The sequence below is a fragment of the Salvia hispanica genome, chromosome 1, assembly GCF_029641045.1.
Source record: "Salvia hispanica isolate PSC_SH4W2 chromosome 1, Shi_PSC_v1, whole genome shotgun sequence".
In the NCBI taxonomy this organism is placed as follows: domain Eukaryota; kingdom Viridiplantae; phylum Streptophyta; class Magnoliopsida; order Lamiales; family Lamiaceae; genus Salvia; species Salvia hispanica.
This window is the reverse complement of record NC_142692.1, coordinates 63677528-63696273: the sequence shown is the minus strand read 5'-3', so window position 1 is coordinate 63696273 and position 18746 is coordinate 63677528. Positions and strand designations below refer to the sequence as shown.

The 18746-nt window shown below is 36.0% G+C and overlaps 2 protein-coding genes across 2 annotated transcripts; both read left to right on the top strand.

Annotated features, from left to right (window-relative positions):
* The first annotated feature begins 1078 nt into the window (after positions 1 to 1078).
* LOC125219777 (uncharacterized) lies at positions 1079 to 5776 on the top strand. Its single transcript, XM_089056618.1, has 6 exons — positions 1079 to 2010; positions 4228 to 4283; positions 4371 to 4601; positions 4672 to 4963; positions 5040 to 5239; positions 5316 to 5776. Exons 1-6 carry the CDS (start codon positions 1138 to 1140, stop codon positions 5467 to 5469), a joined length of 1806 nt encoding a protein of 601 aa, XP_088912744.1. The 5' UTR covers positions 1079 to 1137; the 3' UTR covers positions 5470 to 5776.
* A 1530-nt stretch (positions 5777 to 7306) lies between these two features.
* LOC125220175 (katanin p80 WD40 repeat-containing subunit B1 homolog KTN80.4-like) lies at positions 7307 to 18689 on the top strand. The gene is made up of 18 exons (XM_048122319.2): positions 7307 to 7899; positions 8794 to 8924; positions 9254 to 9371; positions 9483 to 9709; positions 10114 to 10216; positions 12187 to 12257; positions 12416 to 12490; positions 12593 to 12736; positions 12834 to 13044; positions 13144 to 13653; positions 14316 to 14375; positions 14490 to 14587; positions 15360 to 15485; positions 16004 to 16078; positions 16197 to 16309; positions 17664 to 17780; positions 17914 to 17982; positions 18054 to 18689. Exons 1-18 carry the CDS (start codon positions 7866 to 7868, stop codon positions 18115 to 18117), a joined length of 2346 nt encoding a protein of 781 aa, XP_047978276.1. The 5' UTR covers positions 7307 to 7865; the 3' UTR covers positions 18118 to 18689.
* Positions 18690 to 18746: the final 57 nt, after the last annotated feature.

The following is an 18746-nucleotide window of genomic DNA, read 5'->3' as shown; positions in this document are numbered from 1 at the left end:
ATTTGTAAAAAGCTAACTCATCACATCTTTCAGTTTCATCCTTTCATTTGACTCTCCGATTCCATTTTACTCACTCATCCTTTCATTTGACCTCTCCTTTTTCGTTTCATTATCATCTCTCAATTATATTGAGGTTAGAATTGAAATATAATTTCTACTTTAATGTACAAGAGCAAAGTAACCTACCTATTTAATGAGCTCAAAGGTATATGAACACGGTTGATGAATTTTCTCTATTTTTGGATGAAATCGTGAAATAAATAAATTAAAAGACAGCTTTTGAAAATTGAGAAAATGTAATTTGTGATATACTATTACCTGCGAATAAATTTAATGCGAATCGTTTATCAGCGTTTCCCATTTTTGGTAGTATTAATAATACTACTACTTTTTTTTTATGATTTTTTTTGTTTCTTAGTGATGTTAGATAATTATGTCAATCAAACTTCTTACTGAATTATCTCAATATAGCTCAAATATTTATGTTATAATCGAACACTTTTGGTACAAACAATCGCATCCATTTATTCTAAAAATATGATTATACAGAATATCGTCAATATATAATTTCCAGATTCCAATTTATTACGAGATTGCATTTGAAGGTTTCTTTAACATTGTCAAATTGATTTCAAGCCTTTCATTAGAAGTTGAACCAATACTGGTCATTGAAAAAATATTGTTTTTATTTTTTCTATATATATATGCACATACTATTAATTATTCTGCAGCCTCGTATCCATACCATAAAGTATAAACTAATGAGACTTAATTGCGCTCGTGCTCCCATAATTGTTATGAAGACATAATTTTAGGTTAGCTAAAATAATATTCGAACATTTTCAATTAAACTATTTAATCATTTTAATTAGGGAGTAGGGGTTTGAAATTTGAACCCTTATCTAATCATCCAATATATTGACATTATTACACATGATTTTACACATTCAATATTAATACGTAAATAAAAAATAAAACAACATTTGAAACAAACAAAAAAAAATGAAATGTTAATCAGAGAGAAATTGAATTGACAATGAAATGTGGAGTATAAATATAGTGCTCTCCCACCAACATAACCGCCACTCCGCTTTCTCCCTCTTCCATTTCTACTCCATTTTTCACACCTCATTCACTATGGAAAATCCTCTACCAATTGCCCTTGATTTCCCCAATCAAAACATCCAAATCGAATTTGATGCGCCCCAAGCCGACGCAATCAATGCGAATTTATCGGATTCTCACCGGAACGGAACGATCATCCGGCCGCACTCGCTGCTTCCGAAGCCGGATGCGCCGCCGGGGCTGCTGAAGAAGTCTCTCTCTTTTCCGGAAAAGTTCGATTCGCCGGCCTCCGCCATCGGAAAATTCTTCCGGGAGAAGAGCAGCAGCGTATCGGAGGCGCTGAAGCGCATATCATCGCTGACGAAGGACGGAAACGGCGAAGAAGAAGAAGGTCTTCTGGTGAAGGAATTCGATCTGGTCGGATTTAAGGTGGTGAAGACGCTGAAGCAGGGGACGAAGGAGCTGAGCGGGAGAATCAGCTTCTTCTCGAGGTCGAATTGCCGTGACTGCACCGCCGTGCGGTCGTTTCTGCGGGAGAGGGATCTGAGTTACGTGGAGATCAATATCGACGTGTACCCGGGGAGGGAGAAGGAGTTGAGAGAGAGGACCGGCGGAGACTCTGTGCCGCAGTTGTTCTTCAACGAGAAGTTGATCGGAGGACTGGCGGCGCTGAACTCGCTTCGGAACGGCGGGATGCTGGAGGCTAAATTGGAGGAGATTCTGGCGACGAAGTGCCCCGATGACGCGCCGGCGCCGCCGGTGTACGGATTCGATGAGGAAGGCGAGGTGGCGGCGATGGATGAGATGGCGGAGATTGTGAAGGTAGTGCGGCAGAGAGTGCCGATCCAGGATCGCATAACGAAGATGAAATTCGTGAAGAATTGCTTCTCCGGCGCGGAGCTCGTGGAAGAGCTCATCCACCAATTGGATTGCGGCCGGAAAAAGGTACTTTCTCCCTCTTATTTATTACTTAATTAATTTTACGATTCAAATTCCAAACATTGGTTACATCTGTTGCTGTTTTGATTTCTATTTTTAGGGAAATCTGTGGATTTCATCATAATATTTTCGTGAATATGCATACACTTATAAACTGATCAATTTGTTTTTACCGACCTTTATCGATGCATCAAAACCGGTGCAAATAAATCGCTCATGTGCTTTGTTTTGAATAATTCTGAAACAAATTCGTGTGTTGTTTATTGGTAGTACAACATGGGCTACCTTTTCGATTATACAATTTTCCCCTAAATTTTTTATAATCTTAGTGACGACCACGACATATTAAATTACTTCTAGTAGGCATAAACTGAAAAATAGGAGTAGTATAATAACTTCTAATAACTTCTAATACGCTGAAAATAAGACAGGGTGTTAATAAATTAGTAATTTTTTGATGAAAATATTGTTTTTGGTGATCTTTCGTATATGAATACCCAGACCGCTGAGAGTAGTTTACTGGATGGATATGGATTGTTGAAAGTAACTTATAGAACTGTTTAATGTGGGTGATCTCGCTAATAATTAAGGACACAAGGGGATCAATGATTACACTCTTTACCTATTCTTACTCGTTTTGTTAAAGAATATAAAAAATTTATAAAAAAAATAGTGCACGCACGGTTGATTTTTTTACGTCTAGTGTACTAATTAGGGGTTCATTATTTTTTAATGTTTTTAGTCCATAAGGTTTCTTTAGCTCCTTAGAACGAGGATTATGATAAATGACTGCACTAATTTATTTGTTATATTGACTTCAACAGAGTGTTAGGATATGCTTTCTTGAGCCGATTGTTTAATGCTTTAAATTGATTTCCGACTTCATAAAATTCGTTGATAAATATTTGCATATTGATAATTAGAGTATTAGCAATGGAGGGCTGATGGAGGCGTTCCCCATCGGCCCTCATCGCACCACCATAGCAGCGGAGGGGCCGTCGATCGCCCCCCACCCCTCTCCCCCAAATGGCCGATATATCGGCCTATGCCGATGAGAAGGCTTTTCTATCGGCCCTCCATTGTGGAGGAAGGGCCGATCGAAGGCACTCTCATTTTTTTTTTGAATTTTTTCTTATTTTATATATATATATATATATCTATTTCCATTTATTTTTTTGAATTTTTTTCCCCATCTAGTTGTATTCTATTTTCCAATCTTGCAATACAACTACAATTTGCGTATTAATATTTTTTTGTATTTAAATTTATTTAATTTGTTAACATATTAAAAATATAAGTGCTACAAATTTAAAACAAAATAAATAATGATGTGGAAATGAGAGGGCCCTTTCATTGTGGGAAGATAGGCCCTCTCAAAAATTGATAATGTGGAAATAATAAAAAAAGAAGGGTCCTACGGGAGAGCCTTCCATTGCTAATGCTTTTAGTTCTTACTTGGTAGGTGGTGTTTTGCATGTCAACTTTCGATATAATGGTCATTACAATTGAATTATGTTGGTCGGTTATGGCGTTCAATTCCATATTCGCATCTTCGTTAATGCCGATAATTTTGGCAAGATAGGCGTCGATTTAAAGTTGGAGAGGCTTCATAATTGTGTGATGTGGCAATAGTTATTTTATAGTAGTAGAAGATTTTTCCCTCTTTAATTATAGCAGTAGGGTAAGTTGACTTTTGGATTAAGTATTAATTTCATGTGTTTATTTCACACGCCCCTAGCTATTTCGAAAAGTGAATGGTTCAGAGAATGACTCGTTGGATTCTACTGTAGTGCCTGCATGCTCTTTTTTTACATCATTTCCAATATCTTTTTGCTTGAAAATTCATAACTTTGTCACACATGCATGAGTCTGTAATTTTCCTGTGATTATGACTCAGGAGTCGGGACAGAGCTTAATGGAGTATCATTTTTATTGCAAATATTCAAAAATACTATTGTTAGTTAGGGACAATTTGATAGAGAAGATAAATAAATCATTTTTATCATATAACTCCAAAATACATGCCCGGTAGAAGATGTAGCAAACTTGTCCTGAAATTAAATATGGAAACTAATTTAGGTATTACAGAAAAGGTGTAGGAACTGCTCACATACTTTTGCTGCAAAGTGCATTCTGAATTTCTGGTAGACTGACTAGCTTTAATATATATTCTCCAACTGAAATACTCCATATTTCTTTGTTAACACCTAAATACTTCCTCAGGCCGTTGAGATAGGGAAGCAGCTTGCGAGAAGGCATTTCATTCATCATGTCTTCGGGTAAGAGCCATTTTCATGAATTTGGAAAAAGATACTGCAAATATAGAGCCCGTGAACAGTGAATGTAAAATTGATATGTTGATGCAGTGATGATGAATTCGAGGATGGAAATCACTTCTATCGATTCCTAGAGCATGAGCCGTTCATACCAAAATGCTACAACTTCAGAGGGGTGGTAAATGATTCTGAGCCCAAGAACGCGGCTGCAGTGAGCCGAAGGCTCACCTGCATAATGTCAGCCATAGTCGAGTCCTACGCCTCTGATGATCGACTTAAACTGGACTACCTTGGGATCAGCAACAGTGAAGAGTTCAGGAGGTATTAATGGTTCTGAACCTTGAGCTTGTTGCTTCAGTAAATAGAATTTGAATATTATTCTGGAATGCAGATATGTAAATGTGGTGGAAGATCTACAGAGAATAGACCTCCTTACTCTTTCCCATGATGAGAAGCTGGCATTCTTTTTGAATCTGCACAACAGTATGGCCATTCATGCTGTTATCAGAATAGGTCACCCTGGAGGAATGATTGATCGGAGGCCCTTCTTTTCCGATTTCATGTATGTAATCGGGGGCCACCCATACTCTTTGAATTCAATCAGAAACGGCATACTGAGGAGCAACCGGAGACCACCATTCTCGTTGATAAAGCCCTTTAGCAATGGCGACAAGCGCCTGGAGGTAATGTAACTCATCATCTATTTGTCAAACTATGAAATGCTTGACTAACTATCCGAGAATGACACTGTTTCTGCAGTTAAGTTTTGGCAAAGTCAATGAACTGATCCATTTCGGGATGTGGAATGCAACGAGAGGAAGCCCACGGATCAGGTTCTTCAGATGCGAGGGCATCGAATCTGAACTGAAGAAGGCTGCAAGGGAGTATTTCGAGAGGGAGGACGGCGTGCAGGTAGACTTAGCCAAGAGGAGAGTCTACCTCCCCCGTATTATCAAGTGGTGAGTGATATAACTAAAGTATACAAGTCTGTGCATTATAATCATACGACAACGTCTCAATTTTTTAGCATCACAGGTACAGTGCTGATTTCTGTCAAGAGAAACAACTCCCGAATTGGATCATCAACTACTTGGATGCAAGTAAGGCAGGTCTGTTGACGCATCTCATTAGTGATGGGGGGTCTGTCAACATAGCCTACCAGGATTATGATTGGTCTCTTAATCTCTGATCAACCCGACCATGATGTGTATTCTTCTTCGACAGAATCGATCAACGAAATATATATACAGATATAGATTATGTGGGATGGCTGCATAGCATGATGGATATGGGAATGGTGGTGTACATAGCTGAGAGTTTTGGTGTGTTGGGTTTGATACATATATAAATCAAAGAGTAATAATCAGTCAATAGATGTTAGATGATATCTTTCATGAAAATCTGCATGGACCAGGATTTTGGTTACACATGTTTATTGTGTTTCCCCATTATTCTTCAAGAGAATTCATGCTTATACACTCACGTTCTTTGTCCCACTTCTCAACTTTTTGGGGGGTTAATTGTGAAGTTTCTCCCTATTTTACCCGCTTCACGGAACAAAAAAGATATTGGCGCCTAATATTATAAAATTTTTAAAATTTTTTTTTTTTTCAACGAACTTTGAACTTAACATATAATATCATGAATTTAAATTATTGTTGAATTTTTTCCACCGACGACAAATGCCGGCTACATTAAAATGTTACGGATAACCATATCTGACTTTTAGGGACTTTGTCATCACATCACTATCATTTTTATGTGAAGTAATAACAAATGAAATGTAGCCGGATTTTGTCACTGGTGGGAAAAATTCAACTATTTAACTTCGCGATATTATATGCCAAGTTCAAATTCGTAAAAAAAAAATAAAATTTTGAATTTTTTTGTGATATTGGGTGCCAATATAAAAAAAACGACTATCTTTTATAGTTTGTTTAAATTGTAGGTTCGCGTTTAATTTTTATTATCTAAAAGTGTCATTTGACATGTTGACCCTTTTTTGTTGTAACTATGGACCTATGGTACCTCCAATTTTTGTTGCTCGAGTAACATTTAACATGTGCAATGAATTTTCGTGTTTTGTATACTGAAACATAACACACTCATCCACTTTATGTAGAATACAGCAGTGATGCCATGTGAGAAATATTTGAGAATGTTTTAAATATAAAAAAGAATCTATTAATGTAATTGCAACCTCTAAAAGTTACTACAATAATTGTAAATTAATAAAATTGTTTTAATCTATTACTCCTTATAAAGCTGACTTTGTAAATAAAATTGATTGGAAGGTCAAAGTTAGAACTTTGTGAAAATAATTATGATTTCAAATTGAATACTCATGGCAATAGACATAGTTTTAATAAATGAGATGGGGTCTTTAAATTTTCTATTTTCTTCATTTTTAGCATTCAGCACAGATTTTTTCCTATATATTATAATTTCTGTTAAGATAAATGATATGCATCTAAAAGATTATAAACTTTTAGTTTAATAGTAGGAGTACATGATATGTAAAAATAAAATTAATAAATAAGTTATGAGAAGGGCAAACGTGTTATAAATATTTTATTACATATTGTTACTCCACATTTTAATTATTTATTGTAGTGATAAAATTCAAATCAGTAAATTTTCAAACCAATATAGACTGGCCGGCCGGCCCTTTGCATGGGGTCAAACTTGACCAAATCCAATCCAACCCTATTTAATTTTTGTTTAGATCAATTATCAGTTTTATAACAATTATTTTAATTGACAAGAATTGTCACTTTTTTTTAAAGATACAAATAGGTTATTAATAAAAATATACACAATTTTTTATGTAGTAATAATAGTAATATAAAGAAAAAAAAAAGACTTGAATATTTAGGTATATTCATCATTTAATTTTCTACTTATGTAGCAGGACTATGTTTTAAGTAATAATTAGAGTTTGACACATAATAAATGATAGAGATTTAATCATTGCGAATGCATTTGGATTTAAAAAATAGAGTAGAAAAAGAGCATTCTAAATCTGTTTGGTTGGTTCACCGTTCAAACTTCAAATCCCCAAACCAAAAAATTCACCAACACTCCCCTCTCTCATTTCAAATTTATTCCACTGCAAAACACTTTGAAAGCGATCTTCCATTGCTGAAGCTGCGAGGTTTCAATCCACAGTAATCACCAAGCTGGGATCTGGAAAACAACCCCTCTCTTGTTCCTTCTCTCTCTCAAACACGCACACACTGAGTGTAATTGTTTTGGGGACTGGAGGTACATTGTATCTCTGCGGCGGACACTTTGCAGATATCCCTCAAATTGTTTGTTTTCTTCTATTCCGCTGCTCGAATCACCGTCTTCAGTTCTGTTTTCTCGTCCCCACACATAAGGAAGAGGAAGTGGAATTGGAAACTGATTCTGTCATTTCGTCGAACACGACATGAGCAATTAAATTTACGCTTTATTGGATGGTTGCGGATGTGGTCTGGCGTTTTTCTTCTGGGATCTACCGCACTGTCTCCGAATTTCGCCGGTGAGGCGGAGTTTGTGCTAGGGTTTTTTTCGCATTTTGATTTCCACTTTCAAAGTTAGGAAATGACGACCACCACCAAACGTGCTTACAAGCTACGTATCCTTTCTGCGAAGTTTAAAAGTTCATTTCCTTCTTTCCTGTTACCCTACAGAGTAATATATACGGAATTTGAGTAAGAAAACTGAAATGCAATGCTCTACAGCATTATTTGATTGGATCTTTTGTGCTATTCCAAATGTTTTCTTATTCTTTGTTTTTCCATACTTTGCTGCGTTTTTTTTGAGAACGATAAAAAGATCATATTCAAGATTCGTGCAAAATCTCCAGAATGTTAGCTTATAATACTGCCGCTTCTTCACCGTGTTTCTTACTAGTATCTATCTATTTACATGTTTGATGCTCAGGATTAGGTGAAACTGGCATAAGACTGATATGATGTTAAATGGAGAATAAAATGTAATAAATTCTGTGAGTTAGACTTGATTGACCTTATGTTACTTTTCAAAAGACCTGTGCATTTATCTCCCATCACATGTAAAAGGTTTATGTGAAATCAAATCATGTGATAATCATCTGACTAGTAGAGATTTAGTGGATCATAGTATAAGTTATACTGGTTAATGTCAAGCTTACTGATTTTACTGCAGTGCAGTCCAAGCTTTATATGTTATATATGTACGTGCATAATTTTTTATTTACTGAATCTAATCATTGATAGAGTTGAGCATTAATTTTGGAACTATTTCATTTTTTTCATTAAAAATAAAGAAGCATTTGATGCTGTACATATACTCCACAAGTTTGATAACACTAATAGCAATGAGCTTTATCTTAACTTACGGCCTGAAAGTGAAAATTCATTTTCAAGGAGTCATTATCATAAACCACATATGGCCTTGTCATTTCTCCAGATACTGCATAAATCATTAAGATGAAGTTAAAAAGTAAGCTAAATTTTTGTTTGAATGCCTTAACAACAACTTGTCGCAGAGGAATTTGTAGCTCATTCTTTAAGTGTAAACTGCCTAAAGATTGGAAGGAAATCATCAAGGGTTCTTGTGACTGGAGGAGAAGATCACAAGGTCAATCTCTGGGCTATTGGCAAGCCCAATGCCATACTGGTCAGTTAAACTTTCAGTTTTGCATAATTTATTTATTTATTAATTTTTCTTCTTCTTGCCTTTTGAATGAGCTAGACAAGATTGGTAATTCTCTCATATCCCAAGTGAGCCTTGTCAGAGTCGTAGCTGCAATCTCTTGCAGGCCTTTTGGGGATGGGCCTAGGGTCTACGATTGTATTTATTTAATGGAAGATTCCCTTTTCAATTTAAATTCTGAAATTTATCACAACATTCTCTTGTAAATAATTGGGTGTTTCAGTTTTAAGTGCTGTGGTTGCATAGTTCCAATGTCTTTACATGATTGCTGATCTGAACTTCCAATGCTTTAGAGTTTGTCCGGCCATTCCAGTGGAATAGATTCAGTTAGCTTCGATTCATCGGAGGTTTTGGTTGCTGCTGGAGCAGCTAGTGGTACCGTTAAGCTTTGGGATTTGGAGGAGGCTAAGAGTAAGCTTTTGAATAGACTACTGTGCAAATTATCAACATAGTTAAACAATCATGGGAAACCATTGACTTTCCTCTATTAATCTGTTTGACTTTTTTTCATATCTCCTATAGTCATACGCACCCTCACTGGTCACCGCTCCAATTGCATATCCTTGGACTTTCATCCCTTTGGAGAGTTCTTTGCATCTGGTTCGCTGGACACAAATCTCAAAATATGGGATATCAGAAGGAAGGGGTGTATACACACTTACAAGGGTCATACTCGCGGAGTTAACGCGATTAGGTTTACTCCCGACGGGCGGTGGGTTGTTTCTGGTGGAGAGGACAACACTGTGAAGGTCAAAATCTCTCATTTCATTTTAAACCTTCAATACTTTCACCTTTCTCTTTGTAATTGATCTAGCTTAGAACTCAAACATCTTGTTTCTTCTTTTATCATGTTAATATTTAAATAATATCAATTTATCTCATTTTATTGCTGTCTTGTTTTGCTTTCTGTTTTTGAAACTGAAGTTATCAACACATGCATCAATTAAATGGTTTCTATGTGCGAAGACAATCATTATCTATTTTCAACTTAATTACTTTAAGGTTTACTAAATTTAATTTCCATTTTATTCCCCTTTTTGATCTTTTTTGTGACATTCTAATATTAAAGCCATAGAGGTTTTGTGCTGCGATACTGCACTTTATACAAAATTTAGCTCATCCTCTCTAATTATTTTCTGGTTTTACAAAGCAGCTATGGGATTTAACTGCTGGAAAGCTTTTGCATGATTTTAAATGTCATGAAGGCCAAGTTCAATCCATCGATTTCCATCCGCATGAGTTTTTGCTGGCAACAGGTATCTTTGCGTTGTTACATTTGCTAAACTTATGTGGTCATAACTCATACGATGTCTGCAATGTCTTGATAATTTCATATGCTATAATGGATGGAACAAGTGCAATAACTGCCCCTTTAAGCCCTCTAGAATCTAGACTCTAGAGAATGAAAAACCCGATTACTAAGAACGTAGCAATATTGATAGTCCAAACTGCAACTGATTCTATCAAGTTTATGTACCCTTTTCTTGTTTCTGTTGTGAGCTTTGTGTGCAATATTTCAGGTGAACCATCATTAGCATTTTTGTTTAGGATAAGCAAAATTAATGAAGTAAAAACTAAAATAAGTATCTCGTATAAAGTTATTTATTTTCTTTATGCTTATACATTTCCTTTTTCTGTTATCGTTAAACTTTATAGGTATATCATTGATATACTCATCTAAAGTTTTGCAAGTCATTGTGGTTTCATTATGTTTCTTGATGTAATTCTTCAGAATGTTATGGTAATGCATATTTGGGTAGTGGATCTACTCTATATTTTCATCTATCCCTCATGCCCTCCGAGGGAATGATCAGATTTAATTAAAGTTTATTGTCAGTATCTAACTGAAGAAAGAAACAAAGGATATAGAACTGAGAATCTAAAAATAAAAAGAGGAACATGTATTCAGATGGGATTAGGATTTGCATATTGCAAAATGTTTTATTTGCAATACACAATGCTGGGATAGCTCCTAAGCACAATCCATTTGTGTAGTTAGCTTGTTTGTGTATCCTTTTTCTTTGAGAAACATAAAATTTTATTTAAATTAAAGTAAAAAGTGGATATCCATCTATAATTTTAATTAGAGTAAAAAGTGGATATCCATTTGTAATACATTGCTGTCAAGCAACTAATCTAAGAAAACAACCATGAGAAGAATCGGACCTTGTAACTTTTAAGTACTGAGACCTTCCAAGTGGATGTAAACAAAGGTATAGGAAGGGTAGGAATGTTCAGGGAATTTTTTTTGGAAGAAATGATGAGTAAAGACACCAGATGAATCTCATATACACTTCTTGAATTGTAAAGAAAAAAGAACACCCCAAGAAATGGTAGGATTACTAGAGGAATTAACAAGGGAAGATGCTAAAGAGGCAATAGCTTTGTGATGCCTAGAAGAGGTGTGGTAAAATGATGGAAACCAAGTTGCCATTACATTATTATAGACACATACTTCTTCCCAAAAGACTGCACTTGAAGTCCACTTATTGCTTTGACCTTAATCCTTGACTGAATCATGGATAAACTCTGGGTTCACATTTCCACAGGTTTATGAAGGTGGTTCTAAGGCAAGAGTACTGTCACTCTTATAAATTAAGTTTCACACCACAACCTTGAAACTTTACAAGTATTTATAGTGGTTTGCATTAGGATTCGATTTGTGGTTCCGGCCTTTCCACATTCCTAACCAGAATGTACTCTAATGCTATTTATTGAATGAAAAGTTGGAACTTGTTTTATTACTTTTCTTTTTAGTTGTATTATGCTATGGGCCTGCAGTCTGTGCACTCAGAGTGGTCGAGCTTTTCTTAGTTTGATCAACATCTGCATTTTCTTATCTATATTTCACTATATATGCTGTAATGATATACTCCCTCCGTCCACCATTAGGAGTCCCATCTCTCAATGGCACGGGTTTTAAGAAATGTTAAGAAAAGTAGATGGAAAATAGTTAGTGGAATAGGGGTCCCACTTGTATATATTAGTTTTAAATGAAATGTGAGTGGAGTGAGTTAGTGGAAGGTGGGACCTTATTACCATTTATGGTAAAAGTGAACCGGGACTCTTATTCGCGGACGGACTAAAATGGAAAAACGGGACTCCTATTCACGGACGGAGGGAGTATGGTTTACTTAACTTTTTACTCTTCAGTTTTTCCACTGAATATCTTTATGATTGCTATATCTCTGAATTTGCCATTTTTTTAAATTTAACTCTCTGGCAGGCTCAGCTGACAAAACTGTAAAATTCTGGGATCTTGAAACTTTTGAGCTGATTGGATCAACTGCACCTGAGGTTTTTGAATTTACAATCACCGTTTCCTCTCTCAATTTTTCTTTGCAGCTTATCTACTGACTACTTATCTCCACTATCTTTTGCTCTGTAACTTAGACCAGGCATTATTATTCTTGACTGAGCTTTGAGTAATTATTGTTTAATTGTTACAAATCCAGACCTCCGGAGTACGCTGTATGACCTTCAATCCTGATGGGAGAACACTGCTTTGCGGCTTGCATGAGAATTTGAAAGTAAGATCTTGATGTTTTACTTATTTCCAAGGTGTATATTAGGCTTCTATCTGGCGCATCTAATATTTTTTTTGTTCATTTTCTTTTCTTCCTTGGTTGTAGGTTTTCTCGTGGGAACCAATAAGAAGTCATGATACTGTAGATGTGGGCTGGTCTAAATTATCAGACATGAATGTCCATGAAGGAAAGCTTCTAGGATGTTCTTATAATCAGAGTTGTGTTGGAGTTTGGGTTGTAGACATTTCGGTATGAGTTAAAAAGTCATAGTTTTTACTATTCATTCAACCTTATCTTGTTTGATGGCCAAACTCCTGAGTGTTACTCTCTCTTGTGATGATGCTAGCGGACTGAACCTTATGCTATTGGCAAAACTGCTCGAATAACTGGTGATACTGATGCAAAATCGAATTCTAGTTGTTCATCAGAGGATAATGTGAAGGCCAATTTGGGCAGGCTTTCTATTTCAAATAATGCTGATCCGGTGAAGGAAACCAGATCTCTCACGAGGCTCTCAGTCCCGCAGAATTCAGATAAGGATTCTAAATCAAGTGCATGTAAGCCTTATATTGTGATCTGTAACCCCTCCCCCCCAAAACAAAAAAAATTGTATTTCAGTTTTGAGTTAACTAGATGTTTTTTACCGCCTGTTGAAGCTACTCTGAGCACTCTGCAAAAGTCGAATATCAGTGTTGTTCCAAAGACAATGCAGATTAATGCACCAGCAGTTTCCAATGCAACGAATCCAAAGCGGCAAGCTGCAAAGCCCCAATCAGTAGCGAATATCTTATTCAACAGATCTGATGTAATACCTGTGATTGTGCCAAGAAATAATCCTAGAGCTGAGCAAGTTACAGAATTTAGAAAAGAAGATGGTCCAGTTAAGGCTGCACCTTTACATTTACAGTCCAAAACTTCTGATGTTCGTAAAATTATCAACACTAGAGATGTTTTGGAGAGAACAAATGTTCCTACTCAGTCTGATAATGAGCCCCCAAAGTCTATGGATTCGAATGCGCCGGATACAACTTTTAGCACATCAGTTAAGAACTCAATTAGTGGACTTGTTGCAGACAGAAAAGCCAGAGATGATAAACCTATGATTTCTAGAAGAGTTGATACAAATGCTGCTATTGATACCCTTGCCAGATATCAACATGAAAGTTGTATGTGTTCCTTTCACATTTTGTTTCTTATCATTTTTGAGTGTTTTCTACATTCATGTCTAATTGTTCCTGTTTTGGAGTAGCATTTCCTCATGTAGCTAGGATTTTAGTGAACTCCTCTAGTGTGGACGTTTAGCGAGATGAGAATAAGTTTTTAAGAGTAGATTTACAAAGAAGCAACACTGGTTGAGTGGTTTACATATTATTAGAATTATATTGATTCCTTGGATAATGAAAATGAATTATGCTGAAGGAGGCCTATTTTGGTGGGATTGTAGATGTTCCACATGCAGTAGCTAACTTTTGTATTTCTGAATCTGTTGGATAAGAATCTGCTATCATTTGCTAAATCTAAAAGCTCTTTAGCGTTTTACGCAATCTGAAACACAGCTCTAGTTCGAGAGGCTGTGTAACTAGAGCTGTGTTTTTAGCTGCAGTAATGTCTCAGATTGAAGCTGATCTATAATTGTAGCAGAAGAAAAACCATTTTAATGAGTCCAGTGCTTTTATGTCAACTGTTAACGCAGTAATTATGATTCAATGGTTGAAAATAAGAAATGGATCTGATTTTACTTTTGGTATATACGTTGAAGAAACTTCTTCAAGGAGTCTGTACCTTCCTATTGTTCTTGGCTACAAATGATATAGCTTTTTGATCACAGATGAATTTCGAGGAAATAATATGAGTACGGAGGCATCTCATGTAGAAGGTCAAAGAGGAGGTATAACTACGTTACTACATTATGTAGTGTGTGCTTTACTAACAGCTTGATAATACTTATGTATCAGGGTTCTGCTGCATAAGAAAACTAACTCATTACTCTATGTAAAACTAGGTAGAACACATCTGATTCTCTCAAACTGGGAACAGAAAGGAAGAAATTCTTACCGTCCTGGTCCTGCTTCTGGAAATATCTCTGGGAGATTAAATGCTGTAAGTACACTCACTTTTCTTATGGATCTTTGGCACCCATATGGTTTGTTAGGCAGGAGCTGTGTTTTGCTTTGTCGCTTTCTTTTTTCTTATAAGAATTGGGAGCTAATTGACATTCAGAAATTTTTGCTGATCAATTTCCCAATTACCGAAATATATTGATGTTCTGCTAATTAAACTGGTTTTGTTCCCACATGTTAATATTACCATGTTGTCAATATCTAATTTCACAGCTTGTAATCTCGGTCCCCTGTAACTGTGATCACCACCTATTTTATACTCCCTCCGCCCCTGAAAAATAGACAACATTTGAAAAGGCACGAGTTTTAATGCACAATTGGTAAAGTAAGAGAGATATAGAAAGGAAAAGTGATTGGAATATTGTTAGTGGAGAATGGGACCCACCTCAATTGAGAGAAAAAAATTCCCTAAATAGAATTAGTCTATTTTTAAGGGACATCCCAAAATGGCAAATGTGGTCTATTTTTAAGGGATGGAGGGAGTAGTACCTTAGTTTTTGCAGATGCACTGAGTCACTGACCTAAAATCTCACTTTTCATGCTTGACGTGTGCATTCTGGGGATATGCGAGACATTTTTAACCATAAAAACTCTTGAAAGAACTTCCTTAGTCTATCTAGGTTCAGCTCTTGATGGCTCTATACAGAATTCTGTAATTAACTCTCTCAATACTTACATAAGCAGCTTGAGATGCTTAATCATCAAGATTTTCTATAATTTACTGTGACATTCATTCACATCTTCCATGACAGAGAAGTTATCCTTCACCTGATGAAAACGAGTCGGTCTCTGCCAGCGATGAAGATACTATTGCTGATTTAATAGAACGACATGATCAGTTTGTTGGCTCAATGAGATCTCGATTAGGAAAATTGCAGGTATTTTGTTGCATTATTAGCTTACTTTTAATTTTAGGCCTCATTATACTGCTGCATTTCCTAATAGTTTCATGTAGAGATTTCCCATATTTTGTATATTAGTGATATATGACTATGGAATATAATATGCTTGTTCATAATATATGATCAGACGCAATCTATGAGGCTGTTAAGCTGTCACATTACATTAAACCTCATAGAACCATAGATAAACAAATGGTAATTTTTAGTCCTCTACAAGCACACATGATATCTCAGTGGTTAGCACATTGATTACTTTCTATATTTTCTGCCAAAGACTATCTTGCATGGATTCTAGCAACTTAGATCACTTATTATGCACTATTTCAGCTCAAGGCTTCAACTTTTTAAAATCATCTGCTTGAGATAACCTCACATAGACTGTGCCACTGTTTATAGTAATGCATATTTACTACATTGTCATGTTGATTATTGTAGGTTAGCAGTTGAAAAGTTCTATATAATTGTTAATTATGCTTGGTTTTCTTCATCCCCAGGTTGTCCTTAACTACTGGCAGAGACATGATATTAGAGGGGCTCTTAGTGCAATAAGCAAAATGGGTGACCAAAGTGTGAGTACTATACTTCCATTTATGATTGTGGGACGAATAAAGCGACTTTTTCGGCTGTTATGCAATTGGCAGATTGCTCATCTTTTTTCTCTTTCTAATCCCTCTCCTTGTGTTGCAGGTGCTTGCTGATGTCATGAGCCTTTTGGCAGAAAAAACTGATGTTGTCACATTAGATATTTGTTCATGTCTTTTGCCACTCCTGACGGGACTTGTAGAAAGTGATATGGACAGGTGAGCAGATCCATATTAATTTTTAGCACTCTGACATCATCTTAATCTTGTTCTCTAATGCTCTGACTTGTAAGTAATATACCTCAATGAGTATCAGCAACTGATTTCTGTTGTTTGTTGAAATGACAGATAATAATTAAATAAAGTTATACTCTTTCCGTCCCGTAAATATAGCACATCTTGAAACGGCACGGGTTCTTATACGTAATTGGTAAAGTAAAAGAGAGGAGGAGTGTTTAGTTGTTTAAAACTTTCCTTATTTAGAACTAGTCTAATTTTAAGGGACGGCCCAAAATGGTAAAACTAGTATATTTCATCGGATCTGTCTACTAATTAGAATGCCACCAGATGGTAGTTTCTGCAAAATGCAAGCAAACCCTTTCTATGTTTCTTACCATTTGAAGGATAGAAAAGCATGGTATTCGTGTTATGACTTATGAATCTTCATGATGGAGTAGGTACTAAGCAAGAATGAGCCAAGTACAAATGTACAATTTCCCTTGTTTCCTTGGTGCTGTCAACCTTGACAAACAGATTACTCTTTCGACACAAGAAAGGGGGTATGGAAAATTCCCTTTCGTGTCGAAGACTAGGAAGACAAAACAAATAAAACTGTAACTGCACGCTTATCCACTGGATCCTCTTTAGTTTTTCTAGATATGGCATCATGTCTTTGTTTCAGGGCTATATTTTTGAAACTCAAGATTAATTATTTGAGAAATTAGAAGACCATAATGATTCTCTATATATTATGATTTTATTGATTTGATGGAGTGATTTCTTCTTTTGCATTTATAACCTCTACCTTACCTCATGGCTTGTACAAATCGAAGCTCACTTTTATGTGGAAATCAGAAGTGTAGTGTGCTTTATGTATTTTATCCTAGCCAAACCACATTATATCATTTTGTTCATTTATTTATTATGATATCTACCTCTGACTAGTAGAGAAAAAATACTAACCTATGGCTTAAAAACTTTATTCCCTACTGTTAATAAGAGATAAACTTTCAGGCTCTTTTACACTTGGGGCTACAAGGTTATGATGACATTTCTTGAAAATTTTATCTTCGTAGGGGGTGTTCGGTTTGCAAGATTATATCCCATGATTAAATTTGTATTATGTTTGGTTCATGAGATTGCATCTCATGACTTAATCCTAGATTGATAGTCATGTGATAATTAGTCATAGCCAACCCCCTCCTGCTAAATAAATCTCATAACTTAATCCTAGATTATATCTTGCTACTATTTTATCAAGGAAACCAAACCCCACCATACAGTTGTTATTGTGAATAAGAACATAGACTCCTGTGGATGGTCTTGTTAAAACTGACCACTTTTAATCCTGTAGGCATCAAGATATTGCATTGGATTTGCTCATAAAATTGGTGAGAGTATTTGGTTCTGTGATTTACTCGTCAGTGTCGGCGCATGCACCTGTTGGTGTAGACATCGAGGCAGAGCAAAGGTCTGGCTGTTTCTTCTTCACAACTCCCTTTAGCTTATTCTTGCAAATTACTGTTCTATTGCTACTATTATTTGCATAAATTATTGTGATTATTATCTTAAAACTATCTTACCGTTGCTTTATTTGGCTTAAGGATTGAGCGCTGCAATCTCTGCTATGTGGAACTTGAGAAATTAAAATGCTCCCTTCCTGCTCTTTCAAGGTATTTTTAATGAAAATACCGCTTCAGATTGGTGCAATATCCCAATTTCTATCTGATGTTTTGTTATGCAGAAGAGGAGGTAATATCGCCAAGTCAGCACAGGAGCTGAATCTGGCGCTGCAGGAAATTTCTTGAGTGTCTAATGTTCACAACATATGGGCACTATACTGACAGGTGCATACGGTATTGCTTTATGGGGACTGCTGATTCTGGATCCGTTGAAGTGCCATCATTTGGTATGCTTGAAAGATGGTAGTGCTGGCAACTCGTGTAAATTCGTGCTCAGTGGGATTACTGACCCGATTCTTTATCTTAACTTAAAGTTAGGCATGGACAACCCTTGTGGCTGCCACTCAAAACAATTAGTGGCTGAAGCCTCATCAGTGGAAGCAGATCCATTCTTACTGCTTTGTTGTCTTAACCTGATTGTCAACTTGGTATTCTCGAGTGAAGTTGATTAATTGATTGTAGTTTAGAGAGAGTTGTACAAACGTGATTGCTGTTAAAGTAGTGTAGCTCTTTGTTATGGAATGAGCTATGCTCCAATTGAAAAGGCACATAGCTAGTTTCTTTGTATGATGTAAGAGTGTTTTGGGAATGCCAGTGTTTTGACATCTATTTTGGCGGTTACCACTAAGAGAGATCTGCTGTATCCTCGCGCAATAACCTTTACCAATCTTCTATATAAATAGTGCTTTATTGGTCTATATTTTGTTTTATTTTGTTGTATCCTACGAAGATATGGAGATGTTATATGACATTCA